This window comes from Dendroctonus ponderosae, unplaced genomic scaffold (genome assembly GCF_020466585.1).
Source record: "Dendroctonus ponderosae isolate FM_Combo_2020 unplaced genomic scaffold, Dpon_F_20191213v2 Dpon_F_20191213_2, whole genome shotgun sequence".
Taxonomy (NCBI): Eukaryota; Metazoa; Arthropoda; class Insecta; order Coleoptera; family Curculionidae; genus Dendroctonus; species Dendroctonus ponderosae.
The window spans coordinates 6483860-6502882 of NW_026018165.1; the positions used below are offsets into that span (position 1 = coordinate 6483860).

A 19023-nucleotide genomic window follows, 5' to 3' on the forward strand; every position below is an offset into this window, starting at 1 on the left:
ATATTTTTCTATTCCAAATCAAACTTTTATTTGCGGTAAAAACGGCGCCAACTAGGTAGAAACTCAATAAGTGAATAAGGCGAAAATTTGGCAAATTAAACTTTTGGTAATTAAACGAAAAACATGCAAATCCACTTTAATGATCACATATTTTTGCCCGAAATATTTAATAGGATGTCTATGGGAGATGTCTAAGAATGTTATAATGTAATTATCAAACCCCTTGATAAATATTGTTAATATACCGGGTAAATCCGAATAGTAAAGCAAAAAATGTCTTAAAAATGACTTTAAACCTTATATTGAAAGCCGCTGCATGTATACGCATCGTTAGCCGGGTAAGCCGGTTTCAGTATGGAAGGGAATTAAGGGAAAATCGAAACTAAACATGTATCGGAAAGAAGCAAATTATTAATCGAAGACAACTTATGAGACGCATGAGCATTTTTGACCCATACATAAAACATGGAACATCCTGTATATAGCACGTGGTTAAAAACACGAGAAAAACTATCTTTATGAATCATGAAACTATATTAATTTTTCGTGTTAAATTTGGCTCAGAATTCACTCTTTTTAGTTTTCTACAATCTATTCAGGTTTAACCTGAATAAGACTCTTTTGCTCTTGCTAAAATGATGCTCAAAAACACACAAATTTAGTGGAAATTTTTTACTATTCTGTAGAAATACTCATATATTTTCTATGAATATTCAAATAAATCAGGCTTCACTAAACACACCCACTGTTGAAGGGGCTGAAATAATGAATAAGAAGTCCGTCCGGAAGCTGATTCAATTAAATACGCTTTTCGCTTGTTGAAACTCTTTTCACGCTTATTGTAGGCACCGACTTGCCGATTTATTCACAATTAAGAATTTTTCAAGTGAAACTGCTGATGTCGGTGAAATCTTTTTAGTTGGGCAATATTTTCACGCACTGTTACAGTTGTTAAAGTGATTTTTGCGCCATTAAACTAACTAGCGAAAACGGATTAAAACGTAATCCAATTGTAATCGCTTCAGTAGCAACTAATTGGCCTTCAAACACTTCCGCTTTGGTGCAGGTTCTGACTAGTAAATGTGAATTCTTGATTCGGCTGCACACACACATTCGAAGTATATGTAGTGCAAATTAAGATTTAAATTGTAAATAAATACACATTTCCAAAATCATAGATATTTGGAAGCTGCATGAGGCAATTTCCGGTTAACAGCAATTTAGTAGCAAAAAATTTGCCGCAGATATCGGAATAGTTACCTACTTTAACAGTTGGCTTTGAGGGCGGCAACATAAAAATTAATGTTATTCAGATTTATTCATTAATGTTGAATTTGCATGCATTTGTAAGGTATACGGACTCGTTATTAAAATTATAATTCTTAGAATAAAATTTGCAAAGGTCAATAAAGGATTAGAAACTGGCAACACATTGTCACGATTGGCGAGTCTAAAATAATCCGATAGGAAAACTCTCACAGCGCGCTTTTTCTTATTCAAATTAAAACTTATTAACTGAATCCTTTAAATTTAACCCAGCAAGAATATTTGCAATATGGTGGGTACTTCTTGATAATATTTCTCACGACATTAACCTATGGTTGTTCTTCTTGTTACCAGAAGGCAATTAACACCAAGACATAAAATGAAAGCCAAGGAAATACCATAAGTGAGAAAAAAATATATTGACACACGAAATAATGCTTAGTTTAAATGATTCAACATTGCTGATTTTCTTTTTGTAGTTATTTTGCAAACACAGTTAGGGTGGTGTACTTAATAAAAAATATGTAATGAATAATAGTAAACCGAAAGAGTAATTAGCTTTTCAAGCACACACTCTCTTCTTGTCCGGCAAATAAATTCCATCGATTGCTAACTAAAATTATGAGCTTTTTAACGTTGTTGGAACAAGTTGATCTTGCAAAGCTCTAATATCATATATGCTTCCTAGAACTGGCACTTGCTTGCCTGCTTGTTTAAAAAGTAAGTGGAATGGAAAATAATTCTTAATTAACATCAGTGTGATTCGTGGCAAGGTTACTGGAGTGGAGTCAATGTTAATATTTTAAAGCAAAAATTGTTATGACCAAGATGCCGCAAAAATTATCGATATTTTTGAGAAAAAGAAAATATTTATGAACCCACTTTCGCTTTAACATATCAACTTTCAATCAAAGTAAAACATCTTTTAAACCAGTCTAACAAACGAGGATGCGATTCTTAATTGCTTTCCCATATGGTCCTTTTCAAAAAAGTATCGCATCGATCTAAGCTTTTTTAAATAAACACACTTTGACAATTATAAACCTTTGATATACTTTAGTATAGCAGTTTGTCTTAAGTAATATCACAACGGTTAATTTTCGTTTTTTTTTCTTAAACTTTTCCGCATTGTTAATTATATCAATTTGTTTTCTGTGAGCACATTTCAAAATGAATAGCGCAATAGCATCATAATGAGCCTATCGGCCTGTAATTATCATCAGTGCTTGGTGATGTTGTTATTAACGAGTGCATGGATTTTTAATCATATCCAACTTACCATACGAATGAATAATATTCATGTGAAACGACTTGATTATGATGCGATTATATGTAAATGTCCCAGTCGATTATGTAAAGATGTTTAAACATTTTAACCACTCTGTTCATGGCATAAATTATATATACATATACATACATAAACGAATACATTAAAGGCATTTAAAGAACATTATAATTGCTGTTTTTTTATAAAGATGTTGCTAAAATAGATTGTTAAAATTTTTTATTGTCACATCATCTCCACAATCTTATCCGAAAACAAAAATATTATTAAAAGATATAGTTTCAAAAAATTATTGTTTAAAAGACACATTTTAACAAAATGTGTGTCTTTTAATGGCTTAATTGAGCTGCACCTGTTAACCAAACTTAAAATTAGATTGAACTTTTAATTGCCCCCAATTGATCATCAAGGTCAAAACTAAGCTGGGTGTTTCTGGCACACAAAGCAAATAACGTAACATTCAAAACGTCTCGAAAAGTATGAGTATTTTAAAATTACTGCCATTTTATGCAGACAACGTCCTCAAAGCACGTAGAACCGCATGAAATGTTTGAACATTGAGAAAACATAGTTTTTCAGAAATTGTTGTAAATGTAAAATATTCAAAGACACTTTCATCGGATCTGCAATTGGCACTTTCTTGATATTTGAACAATAAATTAAAAGATCCAGTGCGGAACAAACTAAATATAATATATCTTAAAGCAATCCACTATTGAATTGCACTTTACGCTTGTTGGACATTTCTAAAGACACTCACATGTGAAAGCTGAAAGAATGTCGAACAAGGATGAGTTTTCCGTTGATAACATTTCTGTTTTCTACTAGTTGGTATCTTCGTAATTTTGTAAGCAACTGCCCAAGAATACAGTGAACAAAAAGTGTTAAATTTACCGATACTAAAGACAATATGCGATCATAAAATTTATGGAAAGCATATGACTACAACCTTTCTCATTAAGTTACACACTTATCCCCAATCACACCTTGAGTATATTACACAAACTTTGTCAAAAACGCGACTGTATTTATTTATAATAAGCAGAAGTCTACAGTGCATATGATGTTATCAAACACAAACACGTGCACTTTCAAATTTTTAACGCTTTTAAAGTAATCTTTCTAAAGAGGGCACATGTTTCCTGTTTATGCGTTTTTTAAACCTTTGAGAACCCGTCTGCGTTAATTAGAATTCCGACAAGGTACCATGGCAGCCTTTCGGATACAGGAAGCTTTTTTCTTGAAAATGGGTATTTTAATTGAATAATTCCATATAAGGCAACCGTTTTTTACAGGGAAAAGGTACGACTTTACTGAACGATGGTCAGTAGGTAGTGAACGAATTAATTAATTAGCATTGCACATTAAAAAAATACTGCTGATTGTTGAACTATTGTAACACATAAAAATCAATTGTTGACGAACTTATATTATTTAATCAATTAAATATAATATATTAATTTAGTTTGAGTTGTTGAGAATATATAACTCATTGTTCATTGTATCAAGTATAGACCACAAAAAAATGTTCCTTTTTTAGAAAAAGTCGTCATTCAGGTCTCTTACATTTTTGTGCATTTTACAGTTAAGTGCAGTTTAAAGTAAAAAAAAATTTCTATAAAATAAATAAAATGTTGTGCAGTTCAATCTAGTGAAGCGTTTTATCACAAAAGAGTGATATTTACAGGCACTTTTTTTCATTCTAATTTAAGATTGATCCGAGGGTTGTCAAATGTTCTTTAAAATAATCTGAACTCCAAATAAATCAACCAGGGAATCAGGAATCATGTGAATGCTATAACGTTTGAGAAGAGAACGATTATTGACGAATTTCGACGAGCAGATTAAGTTAAGTCTTTTATCCACATGGTTGAGGATGCTCAGTTTGCAACTGAAAATCAGTGGCAAACTTGGTGTCTATCTTTGAAATTACGCATTTTACTGTTGAAGGCAGGTAATAAATTGGAAGTTTTCACCAGACAGTAATTTAATTCCTATTTCCGGAGGCATTAACGCCTGTCATTAGACGTGTTTATACATTGTACATTAAACAAGTTTTAAAAACATGTGGTGATTCTGCATTATTATCGCTGCATCAATTCATCATCAATTTGAAGTATTTTTTTCGCCTTTTCTTTCAATTAATTGACATGATAAAGGAACCTAACTACGCAGTTTGAAAGTTTAATTTTTACGGAACAAAATTCAAACTTTGCCCGATAGCTACTTATGATTAAATGCAAATCAAAATCAAATCTTCGGGATTAACAGAATACATATTTCGCTTAAAAACACAGAAAGATACATTTTTAGGCTTGAAACTAGTGGTATTAATACATATTGACCGAGGGTTAAATGGGTTAAATACTTGATAATAATTTTCGCTTCAATGCGAATTTATTGATCACAAAAAGTGTAAATGAATGTGGCTGAAGAAGTAATTTTAAACACATTTCTTGAACCGTTGTTTGGACGATTTTTTTGGGGTGGCAAAAGTAATTTCCTGATGTTGAGATTTTCTTCTTCAACTTTCTGTAGTATGTAACAATCAAAATAAAATATCTAAATTATAAAACGATGGTAACTATGAAGTTTTTTTCAGTTTGTCTCGTTTGTCTTCCTCTTAGTCCTTATTCCCACACGTTTTAAGTATCTTTTCTGAAATGTTAAAGCTTGATATAAATTAGCGGCTTTGATAACTCTAACCTAAATATATTTTTATTTGTATTTAATCGCTTGTTTGTGAAAATGTTTAATGTCGTTTTTTACAAATTTTACAAATCTAACTTTCAACGTGACTTTTTGACGAATTTTGACCTTTTTTGGCCATGATTAGTTTGGTGCTCTAATCTGATGATGATGATGACCTAATTGTTGAAACCGCTTGGCAAAAATGTTCATTCAAGAGTATGTTTTCATATTTTAGAATTATGTGCGCAAAGAATACAAGGGGGTGTCATTATATTGTATCCAGTGTGTACACACGTAATTGCTTTTATTTTTAATATTGCGTGTCCGGTGACCATATCGTTTTAAATTACTGTACAAAGAAGGGATAGACGGTAAGGAAGAAGGGAGGATACTTTTAGTTTTTTTTTATTTCTTATTTTTTTAACTCTAAATCTTATATGGTTTTTTTAAAATAAATATTTGTCACATAAAAATTATCTGTTATGCTTAAGTGCTGAAGTCACTATGTTTTCTTGTATTAAATATACCGATACTACACAAGGTATTCGTTATTATCCTTTAGCTTCTTTGACTCATCGTAAAAATTTAAAAAACAATTTAAACGTAAATAAAATTATAGCAAAAGTCCCAAAATAGAAAATTAGTCGGTATTCCAAATTCTTTGAATGTCGATTTAAAAAACTTCTTTCTAAAAGTAAATATTAACATGTTATCTTCAAGATTAGTCGATATATCTATAAAATTGTCGAAATATAATTTAAAAAATTTTTTTATTGATAAATTAAATTAAAATGCTTCCTTCTAAAAGTAAATATTAACATGATACATATAGTTGAATCAATATAGAAAGATTTTTGATTTATTTAATAAGTAAACGCAACAGTATTATAAAAAAATTGCTTGATGGTTTCTTGAAAAGGAAACGTTCAAATACAAATTTATATTTTGGTGTTCACAATGACTCAAAGTAACTATGATAAAGTGTACTCGATTTAAATGCAGCCTTGATGGCAACGCCAAACTTTTTTTTATTGCTTAAGAACGAAAATCCGTTTCAAATGTTTTATTTGCCCAACGTTTTCAATAGCCCTCTTCTTATCTTGAACACCGTCTATAACCACACTGAATTCTGAACGAATATAAATATTATTTATATTATAACTCCAATTGTTATAATAGTGGTTACTGTTCTTCTAGATTCGCAAGTGTTGTTCAAAATAGGCGGTTCTAAAAACATTTTGTCACCATCCGAAGAATGCACTTGCTTTTAGACGCTAGGAAGAAAACAAACAGTACCTTCTGCTGGGCGAAGAACGGCCACTTTAAACCTGATGTTTGTCTAGTATTGTGCAATGGTCATTAGAAGAACAAAATAAAGTTTGTCGACCTCGCCGTTTCCGTGAAATTAATGTTCTATTAGGCGCGAACCTGAGGACTGACTTCCCATAATGTCGGTTTTATGATGCAACAACATTGTGTTAATTATAATCTGCCAAATATGGAAAATATTATATTTCTGATTTCTTCTCTTTACAGACTGCACCGAACCCGACTGTCTTCAATGCGGCTCAAACGGATGTGAAAAATGTCCAAAACTCATCGTGAATCCTTCAAGAAGATGTGTTGAAGAATGCCCGTTCGGATACACGAAAAACTGGAGTACCATGGTGGATTTCATGGGCATAGTTTGCAGCCACAACGGGAACTTCTTGGGTTTATCCTCCAACGCACTGACCATTCTCACTGGAATTGTTGCGGGAATTTTGCTTTGCTTGATACTATTTTTTGTAGCATTTGTTTATATGAAATTTAGAAGAAAACGAGCGGTGGTAAATAGCGATACCAGTTCCGAAACTGATGAAACTCCTGAGAGAAGAGATTTCGTGAAACAACTGGAAACTTTAAGGCCCTATTCTCAATGTTACCTTGATATGCTCAATGAAACAAGGCAACAGGTGAGACAATTACACCAAGAAGGAGATAACAGTGCCATTGGGGTTTATAAACCTGTTGTTCGAGATCTTGCCAAAATTCTGTTACTTCTCAATAGATCCCCTGACAGTGTCGTTATACCAGACGACTGGGAGCATTTATTCGACTGGGCCGAAAAGGCGTTGAAACGATACAAACGAATGAGCGATTCTTCTCAGCCTCAAGTGGCTCAGCTGATCAATTTCCTACAATCCCCGATTTTGCCAAGCGATGTAGACGAACCGGAGTACTCAGTTCGTGGCAGCACAACCATGAGTACCTTCAAGCCTGAGCAAACATTCGGCTCGTCGCTGAGCTTACAGAACGCAGCCATTAAGGGCTTCAGTACGAATTATGAGAAATATTCAAACAATGAACTGAATCCAGAATGGAAGTTTGAATATACGTTGGTCGGAAACACATCATCTGAATTCGACCCGGTGGCGTGGAAGAACAGCAAGGAATTTATGAGTGGATCTCCTCTATTCTTGGAAGATGACTTTTACCAGTTAGGATTTAGACCTCAAGACGTGATTACGACGGAGTTGTGAAAAAGTACAAGTTTATTTTTAGGGTAATTCTAAGTTTGTATGTTAATGGACTGTGATTTCCCTTCGTTGGGCTTCGGGGCAATATAATGAGAACAATGTGAAAACTCCAAATTTTTTCAGTCAGGTTATGCCGACTATTTTTGATGCCTTAGTGGCTCTAAGCTTGCAAGTTGGCAATAAAAGTATTTAAAAAAAGATTCATCCATTTTACTGATTTTGAAGCATCAAACATCGATTTTTGCGTTTGTTTAAAACTTTATGGTGTGCTTATATCACGCTAAGACTTTCAAATGCGAAATTTCTAGTCATATTTTGTAGTTTTTTTTTTTAATATTAATAGTTTGATTTTTACCGCAAATTTTCCGTTCATTAACTATTGTATTTCAAAAAGTTTCAGAAATCGTCAATTAATGAAGAAAATGCTTTAATATTGCGTTTAAATGCTACAAAGACTTTTTTGTACCTTCAGTTTGTTAATAGTTCACAATTGAAAAGCTTGTTGAATTAGAAAAATTCTAATACAAAAACGATGTTATAAAATGCATTAAAGTGTACTGCGGTTGCTTATAAAAAATACGTATAACATTTTAAAACTCAATCGAACTCAATCAACTCAACGAATTTCAAAAATTCTTTCGAAAAAAGCCTTTGACGACGTTCGGGTCATTCCATGTTGAAATAATATAAACACTATATTAAATTTTCACGTTTAAAATCGTCGATAAGCAGCGGTTCTTCATTTCAAGTTATTTTTGGAAAACTGAATTAAAACTAGCGGAAAGTTAAACTAGTACTTCCAGTGAGTTGTGGAATACAGCAAGATAGAGTGAAAATGCATGAATTAGTGATTATAGTAGTTTAGAGAGACTTGAGGCTATTAGCTAAGGTAGAGTATGAATTACTTAAAAAAAGCTGTATAATATGGGATTTTTAAAACTAAATGCGTAATCATTTTGTAAATACTGATAATCATACTACTTATCTAAGAAAAAATTAGTAGAACCATTTATAACAATGTTTGTATAATTTCATTCGTCACTCTCTCCTCGTACAAAAATCGTTAAATTTGTCAAGTCTAAAATCAGTCAAAGTTTTAATTGATCGTTTCTCCTGCCTAACAACTACTTTTGCTTGACTTTGAATTAATTTCAACCAAATGGTTTTTATTATAGCGAATGACGCCATAAGCGTGATACATCCTTAGATCCGAAAGCATACTTTTACATGAACAGTAAACATTTAATAAATTGCTTATTAAAGTGTAAATTAAGAACTAGAAAGTATTAGAAAAAATCCGACAAATACCTAATGAAAAGATGTACAATAAAGAGCAAACTTTTTCCTCCTGCATTGTACTATTTTTGAATTATTTGCTAAAGAAGGCAATCCGCAACTGTATTGTTCTGTTGGAACGAAAGCAGGGAGCGTATCGATTTTTTGATTACACATTTTTTTACGTGTTGGCAAAAATTAAACTTTTGCAGATTTGGAGAAGAACGACAGTATAGGGACAAATTCTTAGCAAACACAGTGTTGGACGGCAAAAACTATTTTTTTCACTTTTCCTCAATTCTTAACATTTAAAAAAATAGAAAAGATAAAAAAAATTTTAAAGAAATATCCGAGGGTTGACTTTACCAATTCGTAGCTTAGAACATTTTATGTTAACCGACGCGCAATGAGGGTAAAATTATTGAAAGGTCCACAGATTGAGGCCTACAGATCCCAGTGGCTAAGTAATGAGACTTCGATAACCACCGATGTAAGCAATTTTTATTTAGAAAATTAGTGACCACTCTTTTATCTTAAAGTTGGTCAGATGATTGATAAACGAACTATCTCGGATGACGCGCTGTAGAAGCCGCTCATTTACAACTTAAACCATTTTTCCATGAGTTTAGTACATATACATACAGTGGAGCATTTCACTAGAATTAGGCAAAGAACCCACTATTTTCCACTTGTCTGTGCTTCAACTACGTTTTATAGATCTGTTAACTTTCTAGATCCCTGTACTATATAACCATCGAAGAAACTGCTACAAGTTTGACTAAATTAACCGACTTTCTATCTCTTAAGATTTCTGAGATGTCAATGTATGATATGGAATTTTGGATAGGCCGTAAACTTGTTAATTTATTTTTATACCTACTCTATTTGAATATGTTAATAGTTTTATTGGCCGCCCTAACGCGAATGAGATATTCAACAATTATTTTAGATTAGACACTGTTCGAAGTGGGTGGTTTAAATTAAGTTTGGCTCCGCAAAGCGGATATGCAAGCTAGTTGACCGGCAATGTTTGATTTAGTCTCGCAAAATGATGATAAATTATGTAGGAACGCAATTTATTCTCGTGTTCAGTTTTTCGGTCAGAAAGTTTAAAATTCTTCCATTTTATTTTGGTTTGCTTTATGTATATTGATTGCTTCCAACTGATTTTTGGAATTTCCAATATAAAAATGCCGTAATTATGAGTTCAGAAATGCTTCGTTTCTAACTCGCAAACTAAAGATACAAATTTTAAATATTGAACAAAAGGAGCACAATATGAAAATACAAATTAAGCCAGTAAAACCGTCAAGAGAAAATGAGAAAAAAGGCTTTCAATTTGACGACGATGATGAAATAAATTCTGATGAATCTAAATTATGAGAAGTAACAAGAACATAAGACATCGATCCATCTGATTAAAATCCTTCCTTCAGTAATTTTCAAGTCAAATACATCTACCATCTACACATACTTCAAATAATACACCTGCTTGTGATATATCGTGAATAATCGTGAGCTTAAATCTAAAACTAGCCAAGTCTAAAATATCAATTTTCGGTAAATGCACTTTTAAACCGAGCCAAAAATTATATAAAAATTCTTTTGGCCATTAAAAACAAATTTTAGTGCACCTGTTTTTGTGGCCTTGGGGGACTCGTCGGTTTTTATGACAAATATATAATTTTTTTTTAATTACTTTCGACAAACACAAGTACGGCAATTTTGGATTTGGTCACTTTTAGCTTTAAACCCACGATATGTAGATCTCAAAACCGCAACTGTTTATCCGGGATAATGAATATTACTTACGTATTGCTGCAAATTCTTGAAGATCGTTCAAAACAGTTTCGTGGGCCTGCGACCAACACAAAATGATCCTTTCCATAAGAAGGCACAAAGATAATTTTTCGCATTAATTTGTACGTGTGTCACTCTTTGTAGCTTTCTGCTTGCAAGTGTTCCGGATTTGCGCACTTACTAAAAGCACTGTTAAAATACAACGCATTGTATGTTGTTTTAATAAAAGCTGACAATAAAAAAAAGGATCAAATCAAAACAAAATCAAATAACCGCTATTCTTATCTAATGTCGATGAGTTGCGACCACATTTATTGAAAAATTATTAAAAAATATTTTAAATCAAGAGATAATAATCGTGACATTAAATTTTTTATACTTGAAATTGAAAAAACCAGCACTTTGACTTCGTCAGTCTGTAAAGACGTGCGTAAATAACAGAGATAGAAACATGGATTGACGGTTGTTGTCAAATAATGTTTAAAGCAAAAGCTTGAATGATTTAAACGTTGAAAAATCAGCCACAAGCTTAATTTGCTTATTTCAAAAACATTTTCAGGAAGAAATTAATAAAATACACGTGAAAGCCTGAATAAATCTTAAAACTCTTTCGATAGTAGTAGCAGATTTCTGACTCGAGTCTGTTTAATTATCAATTTCTAATTAAGTGCTAATCACTATGATTAATATGTAGAGAAAACATGTTTTACTTCTTGAAAGTTCTATATATTGCTTGATTCGAATTAAAACCGAAATGAGAAACTGCCCTGTTACACTTGAGATATGCGAAATATGTTAACCAAATGCGAATAGAGCAATCTTGATGGAGTTAATGTGACTTAAATTAACTTTTAAATAATTAACTTACTTTTTGATGCTTCCAAATGTATATTACTTTTTAAAATTGATATTAAATTGTAAAAGTTACCGGATAAGCACTACGGTTGTGTCAAGTAGATGTTAAATATGTCATCACAGGAATGTGATGATGGTGGACAAAAAGACATCCACTATTACGTCATACACGAGAATGCCGTAATTTGTTTTATTTTAAATTATTGAACAATAAAAATTAATTGACTGAAAATATGACTAGAATTCCTTCCAAAATTGAGTTAAACAAAGACAGAAATTCGATTATTTCACAAGCGCATTTTTTTTAAACATATTTAATTAAAAAAAAAAAACTTCTATACAATAATTCCAAATGAAGAGCAGATTTTTTCGGCAGATTTAAGTACTAAAGCAGTGGTTAAATAACAATAAAATCACCTCAATTTCTATCGAATAATAACAGAGCCTAGAGCGAATTATGTATGTACAGGTCAAAAACAGTTTGCCACAATTATGTGTAAAATTTCTATGAATGTTTAATAATAATTGTAATGTAAAAAAAATGTTGTATCAAATTGGCTTTGCCAACTCGTCATTTAGTTGATAAACAATTCTTAAAATTTAAATCACAATGGCATTCATAGAAATACCGTTGTACTTAAGTAGGTACACCATGCAACCTGAGCGAATTACTATCATTTAGCCGATAAGCAGGTTTTCCTTTGTGGGCTACTTTGAGTTAATCATCAAAATATGCTTGTAAAACGATCTGGAAATCACAGTTAGGTTTCTTTCAACTCGACAGTATTAAGAACTTAGTTAGACGTACACACACACATGCTTTTAATAAGAAAATATGTTGCGCAATACTTGCTTCTTTATTTATTGCCAATTAAGACTGTACTCTATTCAAATGTTTACTGCTTAAACGAATTATGAAATGAAGTGCGACCTAACAAGATTTTATCTTTATTGACGGGAATTACAAAATGCGATGAAAATGAAGCAAAAGCAAATAAAATTTGCCTAACTCGAAATTCTTGTTTTTATTACAAAATGTAATTGATTTTAGACAGGGTTTTGTAAGTACACACATTTTTAGTATATGTGTTATAATTATTAGATCTATCCAAATCTTGTCGTTTGAAGATTCAAAAACAGATATCTTCAATAACTAATAATTTTTCCTTGGCATAAAGCGTGTTATGCAAATACATTTATTTACCCGATCTCAAATCGACAGAGAATATAGATAAAGTTGATTTAGAGCAAATAATGTGAACACAAAATTTAGCTTGCTTTTTCATTGCTTTTGAATGCTTGCTATTTTGAATGGTTTCTGATTGCGCTCTGAAAAAACATTATTTCTATTTAAGCCGCTATACATTGAGAAGTAATTTAAAATACATAATGAGCTTGATGTCTTTTATAATTCAAAACTGAGTGAATGCAACTAAGAATAAAAACGCGACAAAGAAAGAATCAAAATCTCGGTATAGTCATTTTTTAGATTGACAACAAAAAAACAAAAATTAATGCTCAAATAAAAAGAATATTTGGTTGCTTAACGCTCTGTATTACAGTAGAAAAATAATCTTCTAAAACTATGTTTTAAAAATTAATCTTCTCGAAAATAATGAGCATTTATGTCCAAAAGTCCCATTAAATCCAATAAAGAACTTTGAAATGTTCTTCCTAAACGTTTCGATTCTCTGTTTGTGAAGCCACTATTTTTTATTCTGAAGATTTCATGCATTTTACTTTACTCGTTTTTTATAAAATATTCACCACCACCTAATTTTCAAACTAACTTCAAAACCAATTTTTGAAACGTTTTTCTAAAATAATGCAGGAAAACATATTGAGAGCATTTTAAAGGTACATCGTACCCTACGTACATATGAGTAGAATACAGTCTAAATGACGATTTTACCAATTCTTCTAGTCAATACATTTTCTATGTAATATTATTAGCATTTACCACCAAATGATAACTTATCGTATAACCATTGAGAAGAAATCCGAAATCATCGTTTCAATAATATGAGCACTCAACTTAAACAGAATTAAATTTAATCCGCTCGTTCTTCGCGGTATTTTCACATTTTATAACTTGTATAAATCGCTGTAACATATAAAGCTTTATATGGGTAAATTATTAAGTGATAATAGTCAATTAAAGTAAATAACAATTTTGAGTTTATCTCTTAGTTCACTTTGTACTGTGAATAAATTAGCCCTATTGCTTCAAATACAAATGTAGTTTATTTAGTAACTTTTATACGTTTGTATATACTTATTGTTTATAATGTTCATAAAATAAAAATACTGTGCCTGTATAGTTTCCGTTATTTTATTCTCATGCAAGTAGATTCCTTAATATTATTATCACTTAGTTTGTATAGTCTGCTTATTATTAAGAAAAAGGTAGGTAGGCTTCTTCAAAAACTGATAAAATAGCAATTAAACATATATTAAATTCAGTGATGTTTCTGTTTTCCGCAGTTACTTTTGATAAATATATTAAAGATTCTAATACAAAAGCTGATTATGAATATAAAAAATATTAACAAAAGTTAAGGCCATAAAAAGATTCTGTATAAATCTAAGTACATTCGAAACACGCAAATATCATACATTCGCTCATACTGACAACTGTAACCCCCACCGTTTGTTTTATAAAAAGTCGCTGAATGTTTAAAAATCGATTAACATCTAAAGGCCTAGAATACGAGATTAATAGCTGGACTAGTCCAACTAAAGATGACACTTTCTCAAAACTTAGATAAAAATATTTCAATAACAAATCCGAACGAAGAAAGCAAATTATTTTTCATATGTTTTCTAGCCTTTTTTGAAGTTCTACGTAAAAAAAAGCTTAGATAATCATAGAGGTAATTTAAAACTTAACCCTAAAACTATATAAAAATTGCAAAGCTGGAATAATGTACATTTAAATAATTCTTCTAATAAAGTAAAATAGTCTGATTAAAAACAAGTAGTTTAATTAAATATGCTGTAGACTTTAAGCTGTCGATGAATTGGAAATGCATACCTTGAAATAAATATAAACTTACTATAATTAAATAATTCGCTGTAGGACGCCGTGGGAAGTTCTGAGTGATAACACCACGAACAAGTCAAATTCTAAACATGTACATAGTAAGTGTTCACACCATAATCAGACATTTTAATGACTGTAAATGCTATGCAATTTATATTGCTGAAAATAATTCTGTTGCTACTTCTGGATGTCCAGCATTTCACATCGCCATTCCTAAAATATTTCATTAATAAACACTAAATAAATCTAAGTACATGAATAATACTATAAATAATTGACAAGTAAAAAAACATTCAAAATAAAGAAAATGCTAGCCACAAAAGAGTTTTCAATACGAAACTCTGAATATGGTTGATATGGCAAACTAAATTGTATTTTATTGATGCGATTGTAGGACATAATACAAAAACCAAAAAATAATGTATTTGAATTTGTACTAAAATGTGTATCTATTTAATTGAGCCTCAAGGGGTGTGCAAGTGCACACTTTATTACGGTTGTTAAGTTTATCAATTATCTTTCAGTATTATATTCTATATTCGCAAACACGAAAATGTTATGATACAAGATCAGTTTGAATTAATATTCATTTCACTATGAATTTCCCTAATAGTCCTAGTCGAGTTGGATAAAAACTTGGAAAAAATAATAAGCACAATAGCATCTCAATTAAATTAAGTAAATTTCATAGCTCTAGTAACATAAACACTTCGATTCACCATTTATAAATCAGAAATCTAGCTTGAAAACACGATATTTTTTGATTGTCTGGTATTTTTAAATTGTTTGAGTGTAATGTATTAGTATTTATGTTACTGTTGCCTCGTTGCAGTTCCAAATTCAAATTTATTCTAATCACCGACTTGATTGCTTTCAGCATCATCTTCTGCTAAAGCCAAGGGAGCTCGTAGTAGTAAGTCACTAACCTGAATTTGTTTAGTCTGAAAAGAAATGAACATTAAATGTTGTGCATTTTGATTTAATAAGTGTAAGTATGCTGGTTAATGAGCTTAGAAGTGCAGTGTTTGGAAAACTAATTACCATCAGCTGGTTAGTATGTAAAGGTACTAAAGCGTTCCAAATACTAAAAAGTGAATTTCAAGAATAACAATAGTTTAAAATTTTGTGTTAAAAAGTGTATTATTTGGTTTAACTAGCAGATAGTTGCAGATATACATGCATTTTCAGCTGAAATTATTTATTTGAATTATGTGTACTTTCTTTCTTATAACTTATAATTAAATTCCGTCACTAAAAAAGTTATAGTAATGGGTTGATGACAACATGAACAACAACATTTTAATCGATTATAAATTGTATTTAAATAAATCAGTAAATATTTAAATAAAAATAAAATTTGTATACAAGTGTATTATTTCAATTTCAGCAACAAAATCAAATAGTGTGTATACAGTAAGAAATAGATCTTTGAACGATTTTTTAAATATACCCTATTAGTTACTATCGACCCTAAAATCATGAGACAATTTATATTAACAGAATTTGTAAGTCTTCCGCTTCAACAAACAGAAAATTAGACGTGACGATTTAAAAAATAGATTTCGAGACAAAATTGAAATAAAACCATCTAAAAACGTGCACTGAAGTGGCAAGCGAAACAAGAGATCGACTCGTTTATTGTCTAGATGTTATTAGTGAACATCGTAAAAAGTTAATGATTTTGTTGTTATTTTTGATAATAAAATCACATTAATAACGGTTCAGTAATTCCTATATTCAATAGTAAAATTATCGTTAACTGTTGAAAATATGTATAAGAAACCTGGCTCAAAGTCGCACAACAATTCAAAAGACACACAAAAATAAAAATATAAGTATTTGGAGGAATTTCCAGAAAACAAACCTCTGAATTTGTATCCTTACTGTATACATTTAGTTAATCTTTTAAATTAAATAATACTCACCATAAACGGCCCAAAAATGTTTTTGACCAACCTCGTACATTGTAATCAATGTAAAGTTAACTTAAGATTCAAATCAGTAAATATTGGGTATTTTACAAGCAACATGTCAAGAGCTTAAATTAGTAAGAATCCGACTTTAAGAGTCAATCAATTTATTCGTGATCTCGACTTACTACTCAAATATGGGCCAGAAATTTATTGAATTATTTATAGTTTTTATTCATAGTATTTATAATTAAAGTTAATAGTTTGAAAACAATTTTTTCTTACACTTGCAAATAAAAACTAATTTCTAGATAGAAAACGAATAGATTGATCGGTGTAAATACTCTTTAGAAGAAAATTAGTGCATTTTATCTAAGTGCAATTGATTATCACTAGTATACAAGCTAAAAAAAGATAATATATCTAACCTCCAAACGCGGTCCGTTTCCTTGGCTGTGCTTTTCTATGACTACAAACAAGCAAGAATAAAAACAACACATAAAGCCATGAAGAAAAATAAACAGCAAATAGCACAAGTAAAACACAAAATTAATCTACATAGAGAACGAAACAAGGTAAAACAAATATTTAGCTTGAACTGTACAAAGCAATACAAAAGAGTAAAAATTATTCAAAAAAATTAGCAAATATGAAAAACAGACCAATTTTAAAAATTTAATTGTACATGAGTATTGCAATAAAAAAACAAATTTTCAAACCCTTTCTCAGCAAACTATCAAAAAGCCCATAGGTACTTACCATTACTTTCTTGATCTGTTGTAGTAGCGGTAGATGCAATTGTATTGCTGGACACTTCCTCACCTTGGGTACTACTACTACTACTAATAATGGTCGTTACTGTTTTAGTCACTTGCAAGTTTGATATTCTCCGGTTTAGTTCATCGCCTGAAAGTATTCATGATTCCGAAAAGAAGCTTAACATACAACATATTCATTTGCCCCAGCTACAATAAATAATTAACACTCAATGTTTCATGATCGTACCTGAGCCAAGATGATCTTTTACGCTGTCTATTGTGATATCGCCCACGCTGCTGGATACAGTTACATTGTGCGGCGTTTCGTTCCCATTTTCTGGAACTTCATCCACCTACATGAAAATAATAATTATAGACTCCTCCTCAATGTCTGCCTTTCTTTGCAATCCTAATAGAATCCTTTCATACAATGTCGTCATCGGCACCCTTGCATTTTTTTCACTGCGAGTTTAAAATATCTGGACCAATATTATAAAGTTTTATACACTTTCATTTGGATGTTTGATAAATTAATCAGGTTATATACAGTGCACGACACACTGTTATTTCCCCTATTAACCACGCAATTTTTATTTAGTTCAGTTAAATATTTTTAGTTCTAAACCATCAGGACAGCACATTTTATTCATAAAATATCATAGTTAAATAGGATAAGGACTAATCATGGCGGAACATTCCACTTTTTTTGAATAGTTAAAAGTAAATGATTACATTTATTTTGTACAAATTTACAGTAATGAAAACGGTTTTAAAATAACTTTTCAAATTGCCAAAATTTTTCAGCTCACTAACAAGCTTGAGTCATTGGGTGTTAAGTACCTTCTCCAGTGTATTAGAATCGACGGCTCCATTCACTAAAGGGGCTTCAATTGCTTCTTCTGTGCTGGTATTGTTGTCGCCCTCTGCTTCAGGATTTTCACTGTCGTTGGGTATTGGCAAATAACACCTAACAAAAAATAGAAACATATTAGTTCAAAACTCTCCTAACTGTTTTTTTCTTTCGTGTTCTCAGTTTTTTCATGCTTGTCTCAGTGATCTCTTTGTGGTTTAAATTTCAAACAATTGCACCACGTCTAATTAATTTATTTAACAGTTCTATAATTATTGATATATTTTTTAAATGTTTGAAACTACTACGGGTTGAGCGATTTATTTAAATTCGATTTTCTATTACCTGGCTTGTGTTATTGCAGTGGCAGATAAACTTATCCTTTGCAACTCGGAAGACGAATGCGGATACAGAGCTTCGGCTGTTTTTGTGAAGACTAGAGATGAAATTCCACTGAAAATTGTATTAACTATTAACTGTTGGCAACACATAAACACTTAAGTAGCTTACTTTTAGAAATTTAAGAAATATACTTAAATTAAGTGTGTAGTATATTTATTTAACACAATTAAAAATATTTATTGCTTACTTAATGTCTTCCCTTTTAATTGCTGCCGCATTGAGCTGTCGTTTCAGATCGGGAATGCTAAGCACGACACAATCGCCCATATTTGTAAGGCACAAAAGATCTACTTCGGAATGTTTTGAATTGTCTTCTGGTAAAGTGCACGAGAAAGTCGCGAACGCCATCCTTCGGACTCTGGCTCCTGA

The 19023-nt window shown here is 31.1% G+C and overlaps 2 protein-coding genes across 4 annotated transcripts in view; one reads left to right on the top strand and one right to left on the bottom strand.

The window, feature by feature from the left end:
* The window catches only part of LOC109538249, a 32745-nt gene extending 18734 nt beyond the window's left edge, over window positions 1-14011 (top strand). For both annotated transcript variants that reach the window (XM_019905396.2, XM_019905395.2), the window contains one exon: window positions 6779-14011. In XM_019905396.2, coding sequence (XP_019760955.2) covers window positions 6779-7764 — 986 coding nt within the window. In that variant the 3' untranslated portion in view covers window positions 7765-14011. The remainder of the gene's footprint in view (window positions 1-6778) is intronic.
* Window positions 14012-14124: 113 nt separating this feature from the next.
* The window catches only part of LOC109538245 (lethal(2) giant larvae protein homolog 1), a 29418-nt gene continuing 24519 nt past the window's right edge, over window positions 14125-19023 (bottom strand). For both annotated transcript variants that reach the window (XM_019905385.2, XM_019905386.2), the window contains 7 exons: window positions 18842-19019; window positions 18598-18705; window positions 18243-18369; window positions 17650-17755; window positions 17404-17550; window positions 17073-17113; window positions 14125-15675 (listed from right to left, as the gene is read on the bottom strand). In XM_019905385.2, coding sequence (XP_019760944.2) covers window positions 15586-15675; window positions 17073-17113; window positions 17404-17550; window positions 17650-17755; window positions 18243-18369; window positions 18598-18705; window positions 18842-19019 — 797 coding nt within the window. In that variant the 3' untranslated portion in view covers window positions 14125-15585. The remainder of the gene's footprint in view (window positions 15676-17072; window positions 17114-17403; window positions 17551-17649; window positions 17756-18242; window positions 18370-18597; window positions 18706-18841; window positions 19020-19023) is intronic.